At 39.1% G+C, this 16,710-nt stretch overlaps 1 protein-coding gene across 2 annotated transcripts; it reads left to right on the top strand.

Moving 5' to 3' along the window:
* The first annotated feature begins 565 nt into the window (after positions 1-565).
* LOC138029678 (L-fucono-1,5-lactonase-like) lies at positions 566-16,397 on the top strand. Of its 2 annotated transcripts, XM_068877425.1 has the most exons (10): positions 581-664; positions 747-848; positions 3,431-3,586; positions 4,139-4,218; positions 5,673-5,787; positions 6,251-6,293; positions 6,872-6,919; positions 8,262-8,375; positions 10,292-10,358; positions 15,021-16,397. In XM_068877425.1, the coding sequence occupies exons 2-10, from the start codon at positions 806-808 to the stop codon at positions 15,222-15,224; spliced, it is 870 nt and encodes a 289-aa protein (XP_068733526.1). In that variant the 5' UTR covers positions 581-664; positions 747-805; the 3' UTR covers positions 15,225-16,397. The 2 variants fall into 2 exon arrangements, with proteins under 2 accessions (XP_068733516.1, XP_068733526.1); XM_068877415.1 differs by having other exon boundaries at positions 566-848.
* Positions 16,398-16,710: the final 313 nt, after the last annotated feature.

Raw genomic sequence — 16,710 nt, 5'->3', positions numbered from 1 at the left:
AGTTGATAATGTAAATTGACCACCGTACAGAGATTGGCATGCATTGGAGCGAGGATGATCCCAGTTCCGGTCGAAGTAACTAAAGAAAAGATTTCGTGACGCGCTTTGCCGTGGTCGGCAAACTCGTTCATTTCCTTCCCCCCCCCCCCCCCCCCCTAATCGGGCCAAAATGATGTTCAAATGCCCTACCTATCGTTGGATTTGTCTGTCATACCCTAGATAGATAGATAGATAGATAGATAGATAGATAGATAGATAGATAGATAGATAGATAGATAGATAGATAGATAGATAGATAGATAGATAGATAGATAGATAGATAGATAGATAGATAGATAGATGGCCTTCATTTTAAAACGATGAGTAATAAATACCTTTTGAAGACCTTTTTTGTAAGCCAATCGCTCACAAGTGCTACATCTCTTCCTTTAAACTCTTACGTCTCATCCAAACGCGTGTTTTATAGATGTTTAGCGACTTCGGCGCCCGAAAAAAAATCATTTGACACTTGACACTTCCGGTTCAATTTTCCCCACCCCACGCAGGCAAAGGTCAAATTCCCCACTCCCCGAGCATAGAAGATAGTCGAATGCAAGGTGTTTGCCCGGGGGGTGGGGAGGATGTTGAAGTTTCGATTTGATCGGCGCACAACGGCGGAGAGTTTGTAACGGAGAAAAGCTTCGAAATCGTTGATAGCTGTAAAACAGCCACTTCAAACTCAAACTGTGCCTGTACTTTTGATTTAGCCTTGCACTTGAGGAAGAAGAAGAAGAAATCCTTTTGTTTCACGTCACATGTCTCTCTAATGGACGCTTTTCACGGAAAGGAAATAGTGGATGCTCACGTTCGTAAGTTTTGCTTCCTGTAGTTTCTTGGTCCAAGAAAAGCTCTAGCTGCAAAACTCAGTTACACCAAAGTATTCCTTTAATAATCGGGTTGCAATCGGGTATAGTTACAGCCCAGTTACAGTCACAATAGGAAAAATCCGGATTTTAAACTTCTTGTAGAAAACACAGGTGAAGTAAACAATAAACCCGTTAACACCTTATTAGTCCAAAATGGCCACTATTTTAGTATTCTTTTGTTCACTTGCAAATTAGCCCTTGTTGCTTGTCTCAAGTCTAAATATTCTTTTGAATTCTAAGTTTAGGAACGAGGCAAAAAGAGCTAATTTGCAAGTGAACAATAGAATACTACAATCATGGCGGCCATTTTGTAATATATACTTGGTGTATTAACTCAGCAGATAGACAATGATTTACAATGTTTATCACATAGGGGGCAAAATTACTGAATGCTGATTTGCTGAGACGGAGGGCACTTTTTTTCTTATTTACGAGGTCCCTTTTGGTAATGAGGGCATGATTACTTGATCCTGTGATTGGTTAACAGTTGCTTATCCAGAGCAAGCAAAGTTACAAGAGAATCTAACTTCCAGATTCTGACTCTGATCAAACTGCTTTTTGTCCACATGTAAAATACAATTTAATTAAATTACGCACTAATTTCTGTTGTGAGCATGGATTTATTGAATTCAACTTCAACGGAATGAAAACGCGTTGAGTTGATTGTGCTTTGTAGCAGCATTGGTGAATGGGCTTCCCTCAATAATTTTGCCCTTTATGTGATAAACATGTAAACGCACTGTGCCATATGCATTGTGCAATTAAGGATTAATTTCACTTGCATTTTCAAAGTTTTCCAAATTGCTCGTCTCTTCGCAACTCGAGAAATTTTGTGAAAAGTCTGAAAATGCACGTGAAATTAATCCTTAATATTGCCCTTGGGCCAATGCGATTACATAATATGCTAATTTATTCTGCTCGTTACCGGAAGGAGAACATGTGAGAAAGTATATAATGAGAAAGTAGCCAAAAACCTTTAGTGGGTTATTTAATTTGGAGTCCCGAGTCGTTGGTATTAGATACCCCTCTGGATGACGAAAATCCTTACCCCATATTTTTTTGTCTTGACCCTTTGAAAACCATTAGCTTTAAATCTGAGGGGCGCTCGGTTAAATTTTTTGTTGTTGACTTCTTTGGAGAAAAACTCTCCCCTTCTTGGAGGTCGATGAAAAATGGAACGACCTCTGATATTGCGACAATCATAAGAACATTTATTATAAGTGATAGAGGACTTTTTCCGTGTTTACATAGCCTCATCTAAACATGAGACGAAGTTGGGAGAATTTGAGGCAGTTATGCAAACCTGAGGGGCAGTCAAGGGTTTGCATAACTGTCTCATTTTCTCCCATCTCCCCAGGGCTGGTGTTTAGATGAGGCTATGTAAACTGGGAAAAAGTCCTTTATTGCTTTTATAAAGTATTTCTCAAAAATCATTCGACAAATGAAGGAGAGTGCGGGTTTTTTTACTTCTTAATTGAAACAGATTCTCTTGATACATGCTCATATTTCCAACTATCCAATCAAAACGCACATATGACAAAACATAACCAATCAAAATCTATGTGATGTCAAAACCGTGTTTACATACTCTCGTCTAAACACAGCTATTGACCAATGAGAGTGGACATACTATCCTAATTATTTTATGGAATGAAACAGCTTCCATAAAGTAGTTGGGATCTACTTTTACCATCATTTGGAAGAAGTCCTCTTCTGAGGCCTTTTTCCAACAATAATGGCATTCCATTTTATGCTGAAGGTAAGGGCTTCATGGGTTAACACAGTTCAACTACTATGAAAACCACCGATCTGTGGAATGGGCCCGAATTACTGAGTCACTGCCCCGCCCACTTTCGCTTGTAAATAGTTCAAATTCTTGAAAAGTGTTGTGGTTGACACTCCACTTTTCAAGTCAGAGAACAAAACTTGCACTTGAAGTATTAAACAGCGAGTCCATGTTTGCACTTGCAACCTCTCCAGTGGACAAGAACAATTTTATCCATTTTCCCCCAGAACATGATTTTTGAAAACATATTTTTCCATTGTTGTAGTTGTTTTGGTACACCTTGACAGGGAAAGCTGGCAACTGCTCACCCCGTGGGAAAGGAATTTCATCAAAATGTTTAACTGAAGTGGGCATTCCACAAATCACTGGTTTTCCTAGTAACTGGCACCCTCTCTCTGCACAGTATTTTCCCCAATCACCTTAGGCAACAAGTCACCATGACATATTGGGGCCGGACTGAAGTGATTCATTGCCAGAGTGACTGGCATGGTGAATTTTTGAAAAACCCCTGTCTTGTCACTTCTCATGATCCATCAGAAACCTATTAGCTGGTCCACCATAATAGTAACTTATTATAAAAGAACTAATTCACATTATCTCCTTGTCAAAATTATTGCAAAATGTAATTGAACAAGCATCTGGTTGAGTCCCATTAATGTGTTACAGCAATTTGTTACCTTCAAACTGTGCTTCCATGTTAAAGTGTTTTATGATATTGATACATTATTTCTTCTCAAAGACTTGTGGGATTGTGACAAGTATTTCTACCCATGGCCTACTGACCTTAAAGCCATTTGTAGACCCTTCCTCATTGGTGATCTTCAAGTAGCAATTGAGCCTTCTCCCGTTAGAAAGGTAGTCTTCATTCAAGTCAATCAAACCTATGATGAAACAGGTATCAGTGGTTAGGTTACAGATGAAATAATTAAATTATTATTGCTAATAATAACAACCTTGTTGAAAGACGATAATGGAGAGATGGCAATTTTGTCAACAGCCCTTCCTTGAATTTTTTTTAAAGAAGTTGTTTCTGGTAGTTCTCCTTTAACTACTATTACAGCCCAAGGATATGAAATTTCTGAAGATATTGTTGTTTTAATGTTAATTTATGTGTGTAATGGAATGAATTAGAGTTAACAACTGAAGGCAAAAATGAGGCTATTTGAGGTGAAGGGTGACTTCATTGGGTAATTAACTTTTACCTAATAATTATCTTCTGGTTGCCTCTGCAAAAGACTAACTGAGTGTAATATTAACCTGCTGACTCCTCAGGGGCCCTTGGAGGCTCTCAGTTGACAAGTAAAATCGTCCGGCATTAGACAGAATAAAATCTTGTTAAGTTTCACTCCCAGGAGTTAAGAGGGTTAAAAGAGTTTTAATGGACTTTTGAATTTTTTTTCTTTTTAACATTATAATTCTTTGCTCGTATTTTGTATAATTCAAACAGACTGGATATTGGAACAATATCCTGCCCACACCTCAACCATTGTTGGCATCATTGGATGGGTGGATCTCACAGATCCTAAGGTTTGTTACATTTGGTTTTTGTTTCATCTGTGCACTTGTAAGACAACAACCTGCCCAATCAGTTTTGATATTTTAAACATTTTTAATTATTTCCACTCCATTGTCATTGTCGTCATGGGTTATTTCATTTTATTGTGAGGTGGGAGCATCTTCCACATCGGTGGGCTCCCTTCCAGGTAACTGGCTATTTGCAGCTCTTCAGGTGTCTCTCTCATGAGGGTCGACCGCAGTGAGTTTCCACTCCTTGCAATCACTCTCACACTGCTCTTTCCAAGTCATATTGGGCCGCACAGGCCCACGCTTTCCCTGAACCAGCATGTCACTTGGCTGCGCTTAGGATGAGCAGGGTTCGTACGCGTCTTGAAAACCCTTGAAAACCCTTGAATTTTGAGAGTGCATTTTCAAGGCCTTGAAAATCCTTGAAAATCTCTGCTCTTCATTCCTGGTCCTTGAAAGTCCTTGAATTTTTTTCTGACCCGCATTTTTAATCTTTGAAAACTTCAGTGAAAATAATCAGCCACTCGAGTCATGTCGTACAAGGCGACAAGCTGTGGGGTCGAGAATGGTTACCAGTGCCTTTGCAGTATTTTCACGCATGTACGTTACGGAAAATGAGGAAGAATTGTACTGTCAGACCATTTCTATGAGTAAATTCATCGAAGTAAATAAAAAAGAGATCCTTAAAATTTCAAAATTTGGCCCTTGAAAGTCCTCGAAAAGTCCTTGAATTTTTGGTCTGAAAAAGTGTGTGAACCCTGGATGAGGTCAAGGTCCTTGAGACCAAGCTGCGCTAGCAGCTCCTTGGATCGGATGGTGGCCACATTCTCTGGTTTAACATAACAGATCTGCCTGATCATAGCCCTGTCATTTTGCTGCAGTCGGTGGCGGTTCAGCTTGGTCAGAGTCCAGGTCTCACTTGCATGAAGCATCACACTCTGGACGCACTTGCTATAGATGTGGCTGTGTGTTTCGTAGGAGAGGTGGAACGTGGAGTGCACAGGCAGCAGCCCCTTGAACTTCTTCCAGGCGGTCTTGACGTGTGTCCGGTTGCGAGGTCGCAGTCACTGGCTGCTGACAGTGTGTCACCCAGATAGCAAAAAGAGGCTACCACCTCCAGTTTGTCAGGACCAACTAGAAACTTCGAGGGTTAAATGCAAATTAGAAGAATGAACATGATATAGATGGGTGAGAAGAACAATACTGTCAACAAAATTACAAGGTGGAGTGGTCGGAGTTAATGTTCTGACTGGTGGTTATCACTCCACGTAATGGAAGAAATGAAACCCAGAATATGTCAATTTAGTGATCCAAAGACCTAATATTATTGGCTCTGTCTAAGTTTTTGTCAGGTGAAAAATTTTGCCGGAACATCCTTTCTTGAAAATTGGTTGGAAAAAGTTGTCACTGTATTTCTCAAAATCATATTAAAAACTAGGTGCTTTCTTTTGGTGCAGGTGAATGTCATATTGGAGAAGTACATGGAATACAAAGTATTTAGAGGAGTAAGAAACATTTTGGAAGGAGAACCAGATGATTGGTTGGGCAGAGAGTCAGTCCAGAGGGGTCTAGGTATTTAATTGCTTCTAGCGGTTACAGCTGTTGTCTATGAAACGGACATTTCACCCCTGCAAAAGGTAGTCTTAAACTGAGGGAAATTTGTTTACAAGTAGTCAAACTTGCTTGAAGCTTTTTAAAAGAAAGTGGTTTTGTTAAAAAAAAAAAAAAAAAATTCAGAATTCCTTATTTTTACTCTGAAACTTGTATGGTGCTGCTTAATCTTGTGACATGTCATGATTTACCTTTAATTGTTCTTCTGACACAGAGGGAAAAATGCATTATTTAATGACAAGGAAACTCTAACGGTTACACTTGACATTGGTTGAAGAAAAAATTGGAAAGTGAAAATAAGTGATTCTGAATTCATTTTCTAAGACACAAATGATTTTATTCTTGGAAGAATTTTATGTGGTTCATCCATTTTTAAACAAGAAGGTTGCAAAAAGTTAATAATTTTCATGCTGTTTTTTGTCAGGTTACCTTGAAGAGAAAGGGCTCACTTATGATTTACTAATTAGGTGGGTATTGTACAGCTGTAGTTTATCATGAAATTGTAGAATAAGGTGAGAAGTTTTGATTTCTATTTTCATTGTCATTGTAGGAGTGCAGTATCTGACAAAAATCTGAGAAATTCATGCTCATATTACAACAAAGATATTAGGTTGAGAAAGTGTGCTTTTTTATGTTAAGATCTGCCATTCACCATTATCCCTGACTGAATTGTCGACTAGGGCTAACAAAATATTGGAGGTTAATTTTGCCATGATGTCGGTGAAATTATTAAGACTGAAGTGTTCCAGAACAAAGAAAGAGCTTTCCGATCGACTGCTGCTGTTTACGAAAAGTGACAACAGGTTGTTGCCAAAGAGGATAAAAGTAGTAAAAAAGACTTTTTTTAAAACGAGTATGGATCCAAGTATAAAATTATTAGGAAGGGAAATGTGCCAAGTCATAAGCAAAAAATGATGAGAGAAATATTTCACGCTCTGTTCAACTTTTTTCCTGTTGTTTTTCTTGTCTCTCTGCGATTTACAGTCGTCACTTGCTCAGACGTTATCCATGCTAAATTCTTCCTATTTGTTGTCTGTTGTATTAGAACAAGGCATTTTAAGTTGGCAGAAACTGTTGTGAAAAAGTTTCCCAAGTAAGTGCTGGCTAGCCAATTAGTCTACTTGCATGCTCCACTGTATTTTTTGTTTTTGTTGATTTTGAATTCCATGATAATATTATGTTGAGGTGGGATGAGTCAATCACTTTGTGGTTATTTGCTGTGATTCAGACTACCTTTGGTAAACCAAACTTGAGGAGTTGTCTTGGGCTGATTAAAATTCAGAGCAGCTGTGTGGCTCAGTAATTAGGGCGTTTGGCTTGAGACCCGGACGTCCTGGTTTCAAGCCATTTTCTGACTACTCCTTGAATTTGAGCCTGGTAGTCCCTGCTTTCACCTCACAGCTGCACTTCTAAATGGCCAACTCGTTTGCCTCTAGGGAGTTGGGATTCTTAAAAGTTGTTGAATTGGTCTATTGTTCCGTTGATTGTGCTTCGTTGGCCCTGAAAAGCCCATATGGGAGTGGTCAACTGAGAGTATACATTTACATCTATTGGTGATTACTGAACATTGTCAGCGCTGATTGGTTGCACTTGAAGTGATTATTACGCGATAATTACCTTAGCGGTTTTTTTTAAAATGGCCACAAGCCGTTTTGTTGAGGTGACAGACGAAGAAATTACTTGTTTTAAGCAAAATGCAAATTTTCAAATAATCACATAATTATTATGTAATTATACTGAAACAATTTTTTACCCCAGGCGAGGTGAGTATCGGTGAATAAATTTGCGACCTCGGATATTCCTTTTCTAGCTTCTTGACTGGTTCACTCAGTCTCGGTTATCAGCTCATATACCGTGTGACCTAATATGAAAACGGATTGCTTCAAGTGTTGCCAAGCTGGCAATTGATTGGCTTTAATTTCCAAGCATCCAAGCGTTCAGAATTTAATAAAAATTTAATAAAATAATTACACCATTAAATGCGGCCTTAATTTTGACAATCTCTGTCACAAATTTTCAACTCGCCATTGAAAAAAAACGAACGAAAAAGAAAAGATATCACTGTAGCATCGAGTAGCAAGCGGGATAAATATTCTTCCGGTTTCTAGCTATGCGTTAACGACAGCCGCCTTGTTTCGCTAAAAATTAATACCAATCTCAACAGCCAATACGCGAAGTGTCACACTGCTGGAACCCGCGTTTTTTGGCGGGAAGTTGTAAGCCAGTGTACTGCGTTTTAGTAAAACAAGCAAACATTTTGAAAATGGACAACCAAAAAACAAGTTAAGTATTTTTTTCAGTATGTCGTGCAACGAGGAAAGAAGAGAAAGAGAGAAAAAAAATATAATTACACTAGTTTCACAGTGTAAGTCCATAATTACCTCTCTATCCTTAAAAGTCCAAGAACTTCCACTGAGTTTGGTGTTTGTATGCAGGTTGAAGTTTGTCATCGACCATGCTGCAAAACCAGAGATAAAAGACGGAAAAATAGACGAATGGAAGAAAGGAATGGAAATGTTGGCTCAGAATCCAAATGTCTTCTGTAAAATGTAGGAATTTTTTCTTTTTTAAATTTGCTGTAAAAGTAGCAATATTGAAACAAAAGCCGTTTGAAGTAAGAGTCTTCACTTGTGTTGCTCTGAATCGATCTGAATGTAGAATAGTGTTTAACTCAAAATACTTATGTAATATATGTGTATATGAACTAGAAATGCTGCATCAGGTCGTCAGAAGCAACCTACATAAAGGTGAATGAAATAAATTGGGGTGAGAGCACTCGCCTGTGGCCCGGGTTCGATTCCCGGGAACACGAGCTTAACAAGTTGACGCTAGCGCTCCGAACTTAGTGTCTTCACAGCTCAGTAAGGTTGAGAGCATTGCACCGGCAGTGTACCTATGTGTAATAGTGATCAGGGTGATAATTATGTTTAAATACCGATGATGATGATGGTGGTTGTGGTGGTGATTAGGGACTTTAAGCATGGGGCGACGATGACGGGTACGAGAACGCACTAACAATAGATTTAAATAGATTTTAAATAACAAAAACACTTAATTATTTTTACCAAAAACAATATTTCACGCCCTGCACGTGCGTTTTACATTTTGATACATATCTTCGCCGTTCTCGTCTTGACAATGACGTGAAATGATCAAATTTGAGGTCATTTGGAGGACGAGAGCACCTGACGATGAATTTTTAATCTTCTCTCTAAATATCCCATACAGTTCTCAATCAATTTTACTCTTGGAATGTGTATTCACACTTTCCAAGCCGAGCGACGTGGAGCAATCGCAAAAATTATACAGACAACGTTGTCGTAGCCGTCGTCGTCGTCCTTGCTTGAGGTCCCTATTACGGCTGGTTTTCACTTGCGACGGAGTCGGAGTCGTAGTCGGAGTCGTAAGAGCGTCGTAAGAGCGTCGTAACGAAAACAAATGTAGAAGCCTTTTGCTCGGGCCTTTAAGGCTGGTTTTCACTAGCGACGGAGTCGGAGTCGGAGTCGTAAGAGCGCTTATGACCTAGTGAAAATCAAAGATCGGAGTCGTAAGCGGAGTCATAAGCTCAACGCAATCGGAGTCAGAAGAATCAGAACGTTCCCATTTTCTTCCGACTCCGCTTATGACTCCGTTTCTTATGACCCAGTGAAAACTAGATTGTCGGAAGCAGAAGCGAAAGAACCAAGCAATCACAACGCTTGGAATCGAGCATTGTGACTGGTTTATTCTTCCGCTTCTGCTTCCGACTCCGACAAGGCAGTTTTCACTGGATCGTAGGCGACGGAGTCATCAGCAGAATCGGTATTCTGCTTCCGACTCAGTTTGATTTTCACTAGATTGCATCGCTCTGCGCTTCTGATTACGACTCCGACTCCGACTCCGTCGGTAGTGAAAACCAGCCTTTAGGGAGCTTAAGATCTACGACGACGACGTCGACGAAAACGCCACAAAAAAGTGATATCATTGGTTAAAAGAGCATAAATAATCGTGCTGCACGTTCGGTACGGATTTTAGCTCATATTTTTGCGGATCTCTGCATGACGACGACTTCAAATCACCAATTTGAGGTTACGATGACAACGTGACCATGCAACAGGGAATCTTTCATTCCCTATTTTCACTCTGAAACCGCTCGTACCAATTTATTTTTAGGATACTTCGCTCACATTGTACGACGTGAACGAGATGGAATAATCGCGAAAGACTTTTACTAGAGCAAAGCTCTATTTTGAGGTGACGTTTTCGTCGACGTCGCCGTCGTAGATCTTAAGGTCCCTTATGGTAAAGACGACGACGATTGATTTAAGCGAGTGACTCCACAGTGGTGATGTAATGCAATCATAAGAAAGCTGAGACCGAGAGAGAGGAAGAGAAACAGTGAAAAGGCACCAAGCAAAGAGTTTAAAACAGTCTTTCTTGCCTCGAATCCGTTCGGTTTCTTACCTTTTTATTCCCTTTTTCGAAGTTCTGGACTTGTAACGGAAGCCTCACGAGAGAACTGGAAAGTGGATGACCTTATTCCCTACGTGAAGGTAAGTTTCTACTTTAGTAATTTTGTATACTATTAGGTAATCACTCGATTTCGAGTGCAATAGACCAAATCGGCTGACTCAATGTTGCACCCAATTTAAACCCTTTGGGAATGAAACGTTTTGTTCCAGGTATTTCCATATGAATGCTTCATTATTATGCAAATACAACACACAAAGATTCTTAAAGTGCCCCTGTGATCAAAAAAACCACTTCCTTTTTTCCTTCAGATTTTGAAAGTGTGTTTGCTTAACACATGACTGGCAAAATTTTGAGCTTTGATTTTTATCTAAAGACCGTTTACTTCGAGTGTAAGTTTTGGATTTTACGGTCAGCCATTACTCACGTTCAAAACTGACCGATTGGACCTCAGACGGTTGGATCCAGGGAAAAGTGACGTCAGAGGCTCACTAGCTTAAAATTTCAGCGTGTGAACGCAGCTTATTATATATGCAAAGCGTGAGTTTAAAAGTCTGAAAGCCCAAAACCCCCGTGCTGCATATTAATTCTGCGGCGTACGCACGTATTGCATTCTTAAACTAGTGAGCCTTTGATGTCATTTTCTCCTCGATCCAGCTCTCTCAAGAACATAATGTTAGTAATGGCGGACCATTAAATAGGAAAATTACAGTTAAAATAAACAGGTGTCTTTTTGAAATCAAGGCTTAAAACGTGGGTCACTTAGTGTTTTGTTAACATAGTCTTGAAATCCAAAGAAAAATATGAATTGATTTTTTGGTCACAGGGGCACTTTAATCCTGGGAGATTTGAATTGGGTACAACATTGAGTTAGCCAATTAGGTCTATTTGAAAATATAAATAAGTAAGCACGAGTACCTTTTTTCAACAATTTCTTAGGACAGATTGGTCTCGCCCATACAGGCTCGAGAAATTTTGTTCTACTTTGAAAACATTTACGAGTACTCATTTATTCCAAATTGCACGCGAAAAATCATGTGACAGCTCATTATTAATATACGTGAAAAAATTCGAGTAACTTGACGTAATTCGCACGCTTACCCCGCCAATAATTCCATCATCCGGGGATCGCATTTGATTGATTATCTGTGACTTTCTGTGATCATTGACCAATCAGAAATGCTTGGTTTGTAACTTCTTTTTGCACCGAATTACCTCTTTTCTGCGCTGTTACCTGTAAACTGCATTTCTCTTAGCCAATCAGAATGGAGAAATTTTTCCTTGCATATTATTAAGTGTAAGAAATATTTTGTTATAAAAACATTCAAGGATAACGAAGTTAAATTCTATATCTGGGCCCGGTTGTTCGGAGGCCGATTAACTTAATCCAGGATTAGTGTAAACTATTGTTTCCTGTTTTCAACTTTTTGGTGAAAGTTTCTTTTGCTTATATTTGTTTTTCAAGATTAACTTCTTCTAATGTAAAACTTTGCCGAATATCAGCGTTGAACAGCATTTGGGAGTAGAGAAATGGTTAATTTTTAATCTGGGATTAGCGTTAATCGGCTTTTGAACAACCGGGCCCTGGTGTCTTTTTTCCTACTTGGAGAAAACATCTTCAAAGGTCGATGACGTTTTCCACTCCGTTAAGGACGATGCGTACTAATTCAAAGGTATTTTTGCGCGGTTTATGAATACTGTACAGGGCCGTGGCAGGCCTAGAAAAATTGAGGGGTTACAAAGATTTTAAGCAACTTGTGTTTTAAAATTTGGTGGGACGCACTGGACGGGGGTAACCCCGTTCTTTGTAGGGGGACTGGGAGCATGGGGGTGATGCCTCCCCCATCAAGATATTAGAAAACGAAACACCAGAAAGTGCAGTTCCCAGCATTTTGGGCCTTAAAATTTCAAGTTTGTGATATATGAAAACTCTTAAACAAAAGCACAGTGCATTTCAATATCCAAGAGGCTTAGTGATCACAAAAAAAATTATATTTAGTTCCATGGATTCCTGATTGGAACTACGCCATCCCAGGTATTCTCAATAGAAATCTAATAGGAGTTACAAAAAATCATCGACTGTCTTGCTGAACGGAAGCACAACAGTTGTACAAAGTCAATTCATTAGCACTTCCTACACAGCCTTGGCAAACCAATGGATATTGAAAAAATTACAAAACAAAACAAGAGCGGTGTGTGAATCTTGAAACCATGTTTCATCTGTAACTTGTAGTCACTATACGTGGAGCCTATTACCTGCACTAGACGCTCTGAGTTGCCTTAGAGTCATACGGGCCTTACCCAGGATAAGAGCGACTTCTGCTTCAATTTTGGGGGGTTTTGACTGGACATTGCTGAGTTTAGATCATGTTCCAAAGACGAATGTAGTGAAGAGAGGGAGTCGCCTGGATGTCAAAACGATTTGACACAGTTACATTTTTGTCTCAGTTCTTGTTTGCTCTAATTATTTAGCTGGTTTTTTTCTGTAGTTTTGTATCACCGAATATAAAATGTAAAAATATGAAATGGGTGCTGTAATTAGAGTTTATCAGGGATGATTCTATTCGGAATTATTGTCATCTTCATTGTTTCAAAACATGAAATTCTATTTTCAACATTTTATACTAGTGTGTTTTTACTTTTTGGGGCAAAAAGTGGAGGGGCATGAAAGTGCCATGGCTGTGTGATGATTGTTTCGCTTTTGAATACATCTTTTGAAAACAGTTTCCTGTCAAACTGCATGTATGCTCTGTCAAAGTTGATGTGGCTTTCTTGTCACACCAATCTTTATTTAATTAATAACTTTTGATCAAGATGTGTCGTGTATCTATTACATGTGTGGCTAAATGAATGAATGCATAAAAATAAATAAATTAAATAAATAAATAAATAAATAAATGCCAAGCCCTGGGAACGAGGTTGATTTGATGTTTTGAAGTTTCAGGTTCCTTATATGATGTTAACCGTCAACTAGCAAAGATCATCCTAAACTGACTCTATTGAGATGAATTTAAAACACTATGCAATTAAGTTAAGACCAATAATTTTAAGAATGTAAGCTGCATCTGACTTGCAGATGATCTGCATTTAGTACGATTTACATCTTTAAAACAATAAAGGCCCGTTCAAAAGCTTTCATGGTTTCCTTTAGAAGAAGTGTGTTTGGCAATGGCTCCTAACACCCCACCTTATTCCAGAATGACCATTCAAGACATAGTTTGATCCTACTAAAGACCCATCGTTTCGACAGTCTGACACCAGGGCCCGGTTGTTCGAAAGCCTATTAACTTAATCCAGGATTAGCGTAAACTTTTGTTTCATGTTTCAACTTTTTGGTGAAAGTTTCTTTTGCTTATTTCTGTTTTTCAAGATTGACTTCTTCTAATGTTAAGTTTTGCCGAATATCAGCGTTGAACAGCATTTGGGAGTAGAGAAATAAAGTCCTTGGTTGATTTTTAATCTGGGATTAGCGTTAATTGGCTTTTGAACAACCGGGCCCAGGGATTTTCCAAGGTTATCGCAAGAGTCCTTTTATCTGCTACCAATTGGTTAGAAAAGGAAAAGGGTGCGGCCATTAATTAACAATTAGACCCGTAGCCCGCAATGGCTACGGGTCAGTAGCCCATGAGGCGAAGCCGAATGGGCTATTGACCCGTGGCCCTTGAGGGTGAAGGGTCTAATTGTTTTAGTATCACTTAACTAGTCGGACAGAAAAGGCAATAATAAAGTTAGCAAATGCAAGTTCAAAATATATTTATTTGGGAATAAAACCAAAGAAAGCGTCACGCTTTTCGCTACTCGAGGACTATTACTAATAGTCCTCTAGTAGCGTAGCCAATCAAAATGCAGCATTTGCATTAGTCCACTAGTTGGGTGATACTAATAGTAATTAATTAGCGCTCTTTTCTTTTAATAAAGTGCAAATTGGTGTTAGTTAAAAGGGCGCTATCATCATGATTCAAAGTTGTAGGGGCGGCATTGATGTGCCAAGCTCCTGCAAACAGTTGCGTTGATGATGCAGTTGTTGTAAACCTCGACCTTGCAAATATTGTAACTCACCTGTGAAATGACTGTGATACAGTTCTGAGATATAGCTCATTTCTTAGCATTCTATATCGTGCTCTTGTCATTTGGATTCATAATACTAATTTGAATAACTTAAACGCTCTTTAAAAAAGGCTTGTATCAACTTTTCGGGAATAAATTCGTATGAACGATGTGTATGAGTGAAAGAAATGTATATATTTCAAGTGCGGGACGAAATTGAGAAATGGTCCTTGCACTTAACTAGACAATTTAGGTAATTGTCTCTTAACGGGTTTCGGCATACGGAAACGATAACTTAATACTTCGTCCTGTTTCTTTTGGCTGTCCGATTCTCATGAATTGTTAACTTTGTGTACAAAAGATCTGGCCTTAGTTGTTCGAAAGGTGGATAGCGTCATCAACCTGAAAAAACATATATAAACGCTGAACAAGACCAAATGACTAACCCGTGGAAGTGAGACAGAACAGAATTTACCCTGTCTAACGCCAGACGATTTGAGTCCTAGGACGCCTGACGGGTGATGGGTTAATAAACTTGATAGTGATTTCTTTAGTGGATGGCGTTGTCCACCCATTGAAAAGCATGGATCTGGTCTTCGTATCCGCGATTTGTCCACAACGCGAGTTGAGTTGAACGCATTTAACTTGCAATAAGACAGTTACTACTATTAACTTTGTGCAAAATCTTCTCTTTGCAGCACGTGATTGCCGTATTTGGAGCAGACCGCTGTATGTTTGGTTCTGATTGGCCCGTTTGCACGCTGGCTAAAGACGCCTCTTACAAAAATACGTTTGAAGCTTACTTGGAGTGCGTATCGCATCTATCAGAAAGCGAAAAGAAAGCAGTGTTTTGTGAAAATGTGGTAAAATTCTACGGGCTCGAAATCGATTCGGAAAAGTAAAATTCGGATACCTTACTCCTCTTTTTAGTCTAAAGTGAATTTTGCGCATTGCGCTTCTGTGATGAAACCCTAAAATTCATACGTGTTTGTGTTACTAATTGCTCGCCAGCTTTAACCCTTTTACCGCCGAGGGCTTCCCCATTGACGAGTAAAATCGTCCGGCGTTAGACAGAGTAAAATCTACAAGTGTCAATTTGCATTTATGGCGGTGAAAGGGTTAATCGCTATTCAACTTAATGTTAACCCGCCCAGAAATTACTTTTAAGCCGGCTTTACACTAGCACAAAAATCTGGCACGGCACACCGAAATCTCGGTGCCGTACCTGTTTTTCGGGCACGGCACGGTTAATTTTCCGTGTGTAAACAGAACAAACAGAATGCCCATTAGGAACCGAGCTAGAAATTATAGGGGTGCCGAGCACGTGCCTGGAGGTGTGCACGGCACTTCAAATATTGGTGCCGTGCCAATTTTTGCGCGTTTAAAACAGCACATTTCAAAGCTTCCTGGAAAAGGTGTCTGGCGATGATACATGATTTAAGTTTCATAATTGAATTTACCAACAACAGAGCTAAACTTTTGCTCATCCTGTCGTATGTTGTATTGGCTGTTTTGTTCAAACCTTCCTTCATTGCTTTAAGTAATTTTTAGGTTTTGCTTGATTTGGTTGCCAGTTTTTGCTAAATTTCGTGACACAGCCTTTTAAGAATTAATCTTTGTCTTTCCCGGCTCCAAGTTCGTCTGAGGTTGCTGGAAACATAGTCGTTCATTCTCCAGCCCTAGGATAGCATCTTGTTGCCATCTGTTAGCCGAAATCATGTCATCATATTCAAATTTAGAATTATTTTGTTAAGCAAGGTCATCAATCAACACATATTAGACTAGCGTTTGACTTGTTTCGAAAAACTGATTGCACTCGGGGTAGCTTAAAGTTAGAGCTTATTTTGGCCAAATAACCGCGAATGCCGAGTGACAATCATTCGTTTCATCGATATCTTGATCTTTTATTCTTTTAGTGGAGGGGCCCTCTTTTAGCGTGAGGTTTGCCTCTCCTTCCCGAGAAGCACTAAACCTAGACAGAAATTACAGATTGAAATTTCAAATTGCCGAAAATGCTCAAAGAATAGCGTAAAAATGACTGTTAGGTGCCATTAAAATGCATTGAAAATCTTTGACTGATGCCTTGGTTTTCTTCATGAAATGTAAAATAATTTCGATGGCTTACCCTAGCCCTCTAGAAACCTTTTTAAAGCTTCTTTAGCTTCTTTATCTCTTCTTCAATCTTTTTCTTCAAAATTGGAAAAGGTTAAGGTGGCTCTGAATCCGCTCCAGAATGTTTTTTCACTTTGCAGAGGGTTTTATAGACGAAATTGAAGAAGTGATTCTCGCGCGTATTTGGACAATTTTATTTTCAGATGTCTATAAGAGAGATTTGCTTAAATTGTCCCGATAAATGCGAGATTCTCCTCTCAATTTCGTTTGCAAACC

The sequence above is a fragment of the Montipora capricornis genome, chromosome 2, assembly GCF_036669925.1.
Source record: "Montipora capricornis isolate CH-2021 chromosome 2, ASM3666992v2, whole genome shotgun sequence".
NCBI lineage: Eukaryota > Metazoa > Cnidaria > Anthozoa > Scleractinia > Acroporidae > Montipora > Montipora capricornis.
This window is presented reverse-complemented; position numbering and strand designations above follow the sequence as displayed.

Bases quoted from the DNA above. Each gene is read 5' to 3' on its own strand.
- LOC138029678 (XM_068877415.1), top strand. From the start codon at position 806: ATGGACGCTTTTCACGGAAAGGAAATAGTGGATGCTCACGTTC. The intron at 5,788-6,250 runs GTATTTAATTGC...GTTTTTTGTCAG, and splicing joins GTCAGTCCAGAGGGGTCTAG to GTTACCTTGAAGAGAAAGGG. The intron at 10,359-15,020 runs GTAAGTTTCTAC...TTCTCTTTGCAG, and splicing joins ACCTTATTCCCTACGTGAAG to CACGTGATTGCCGTATTTGG.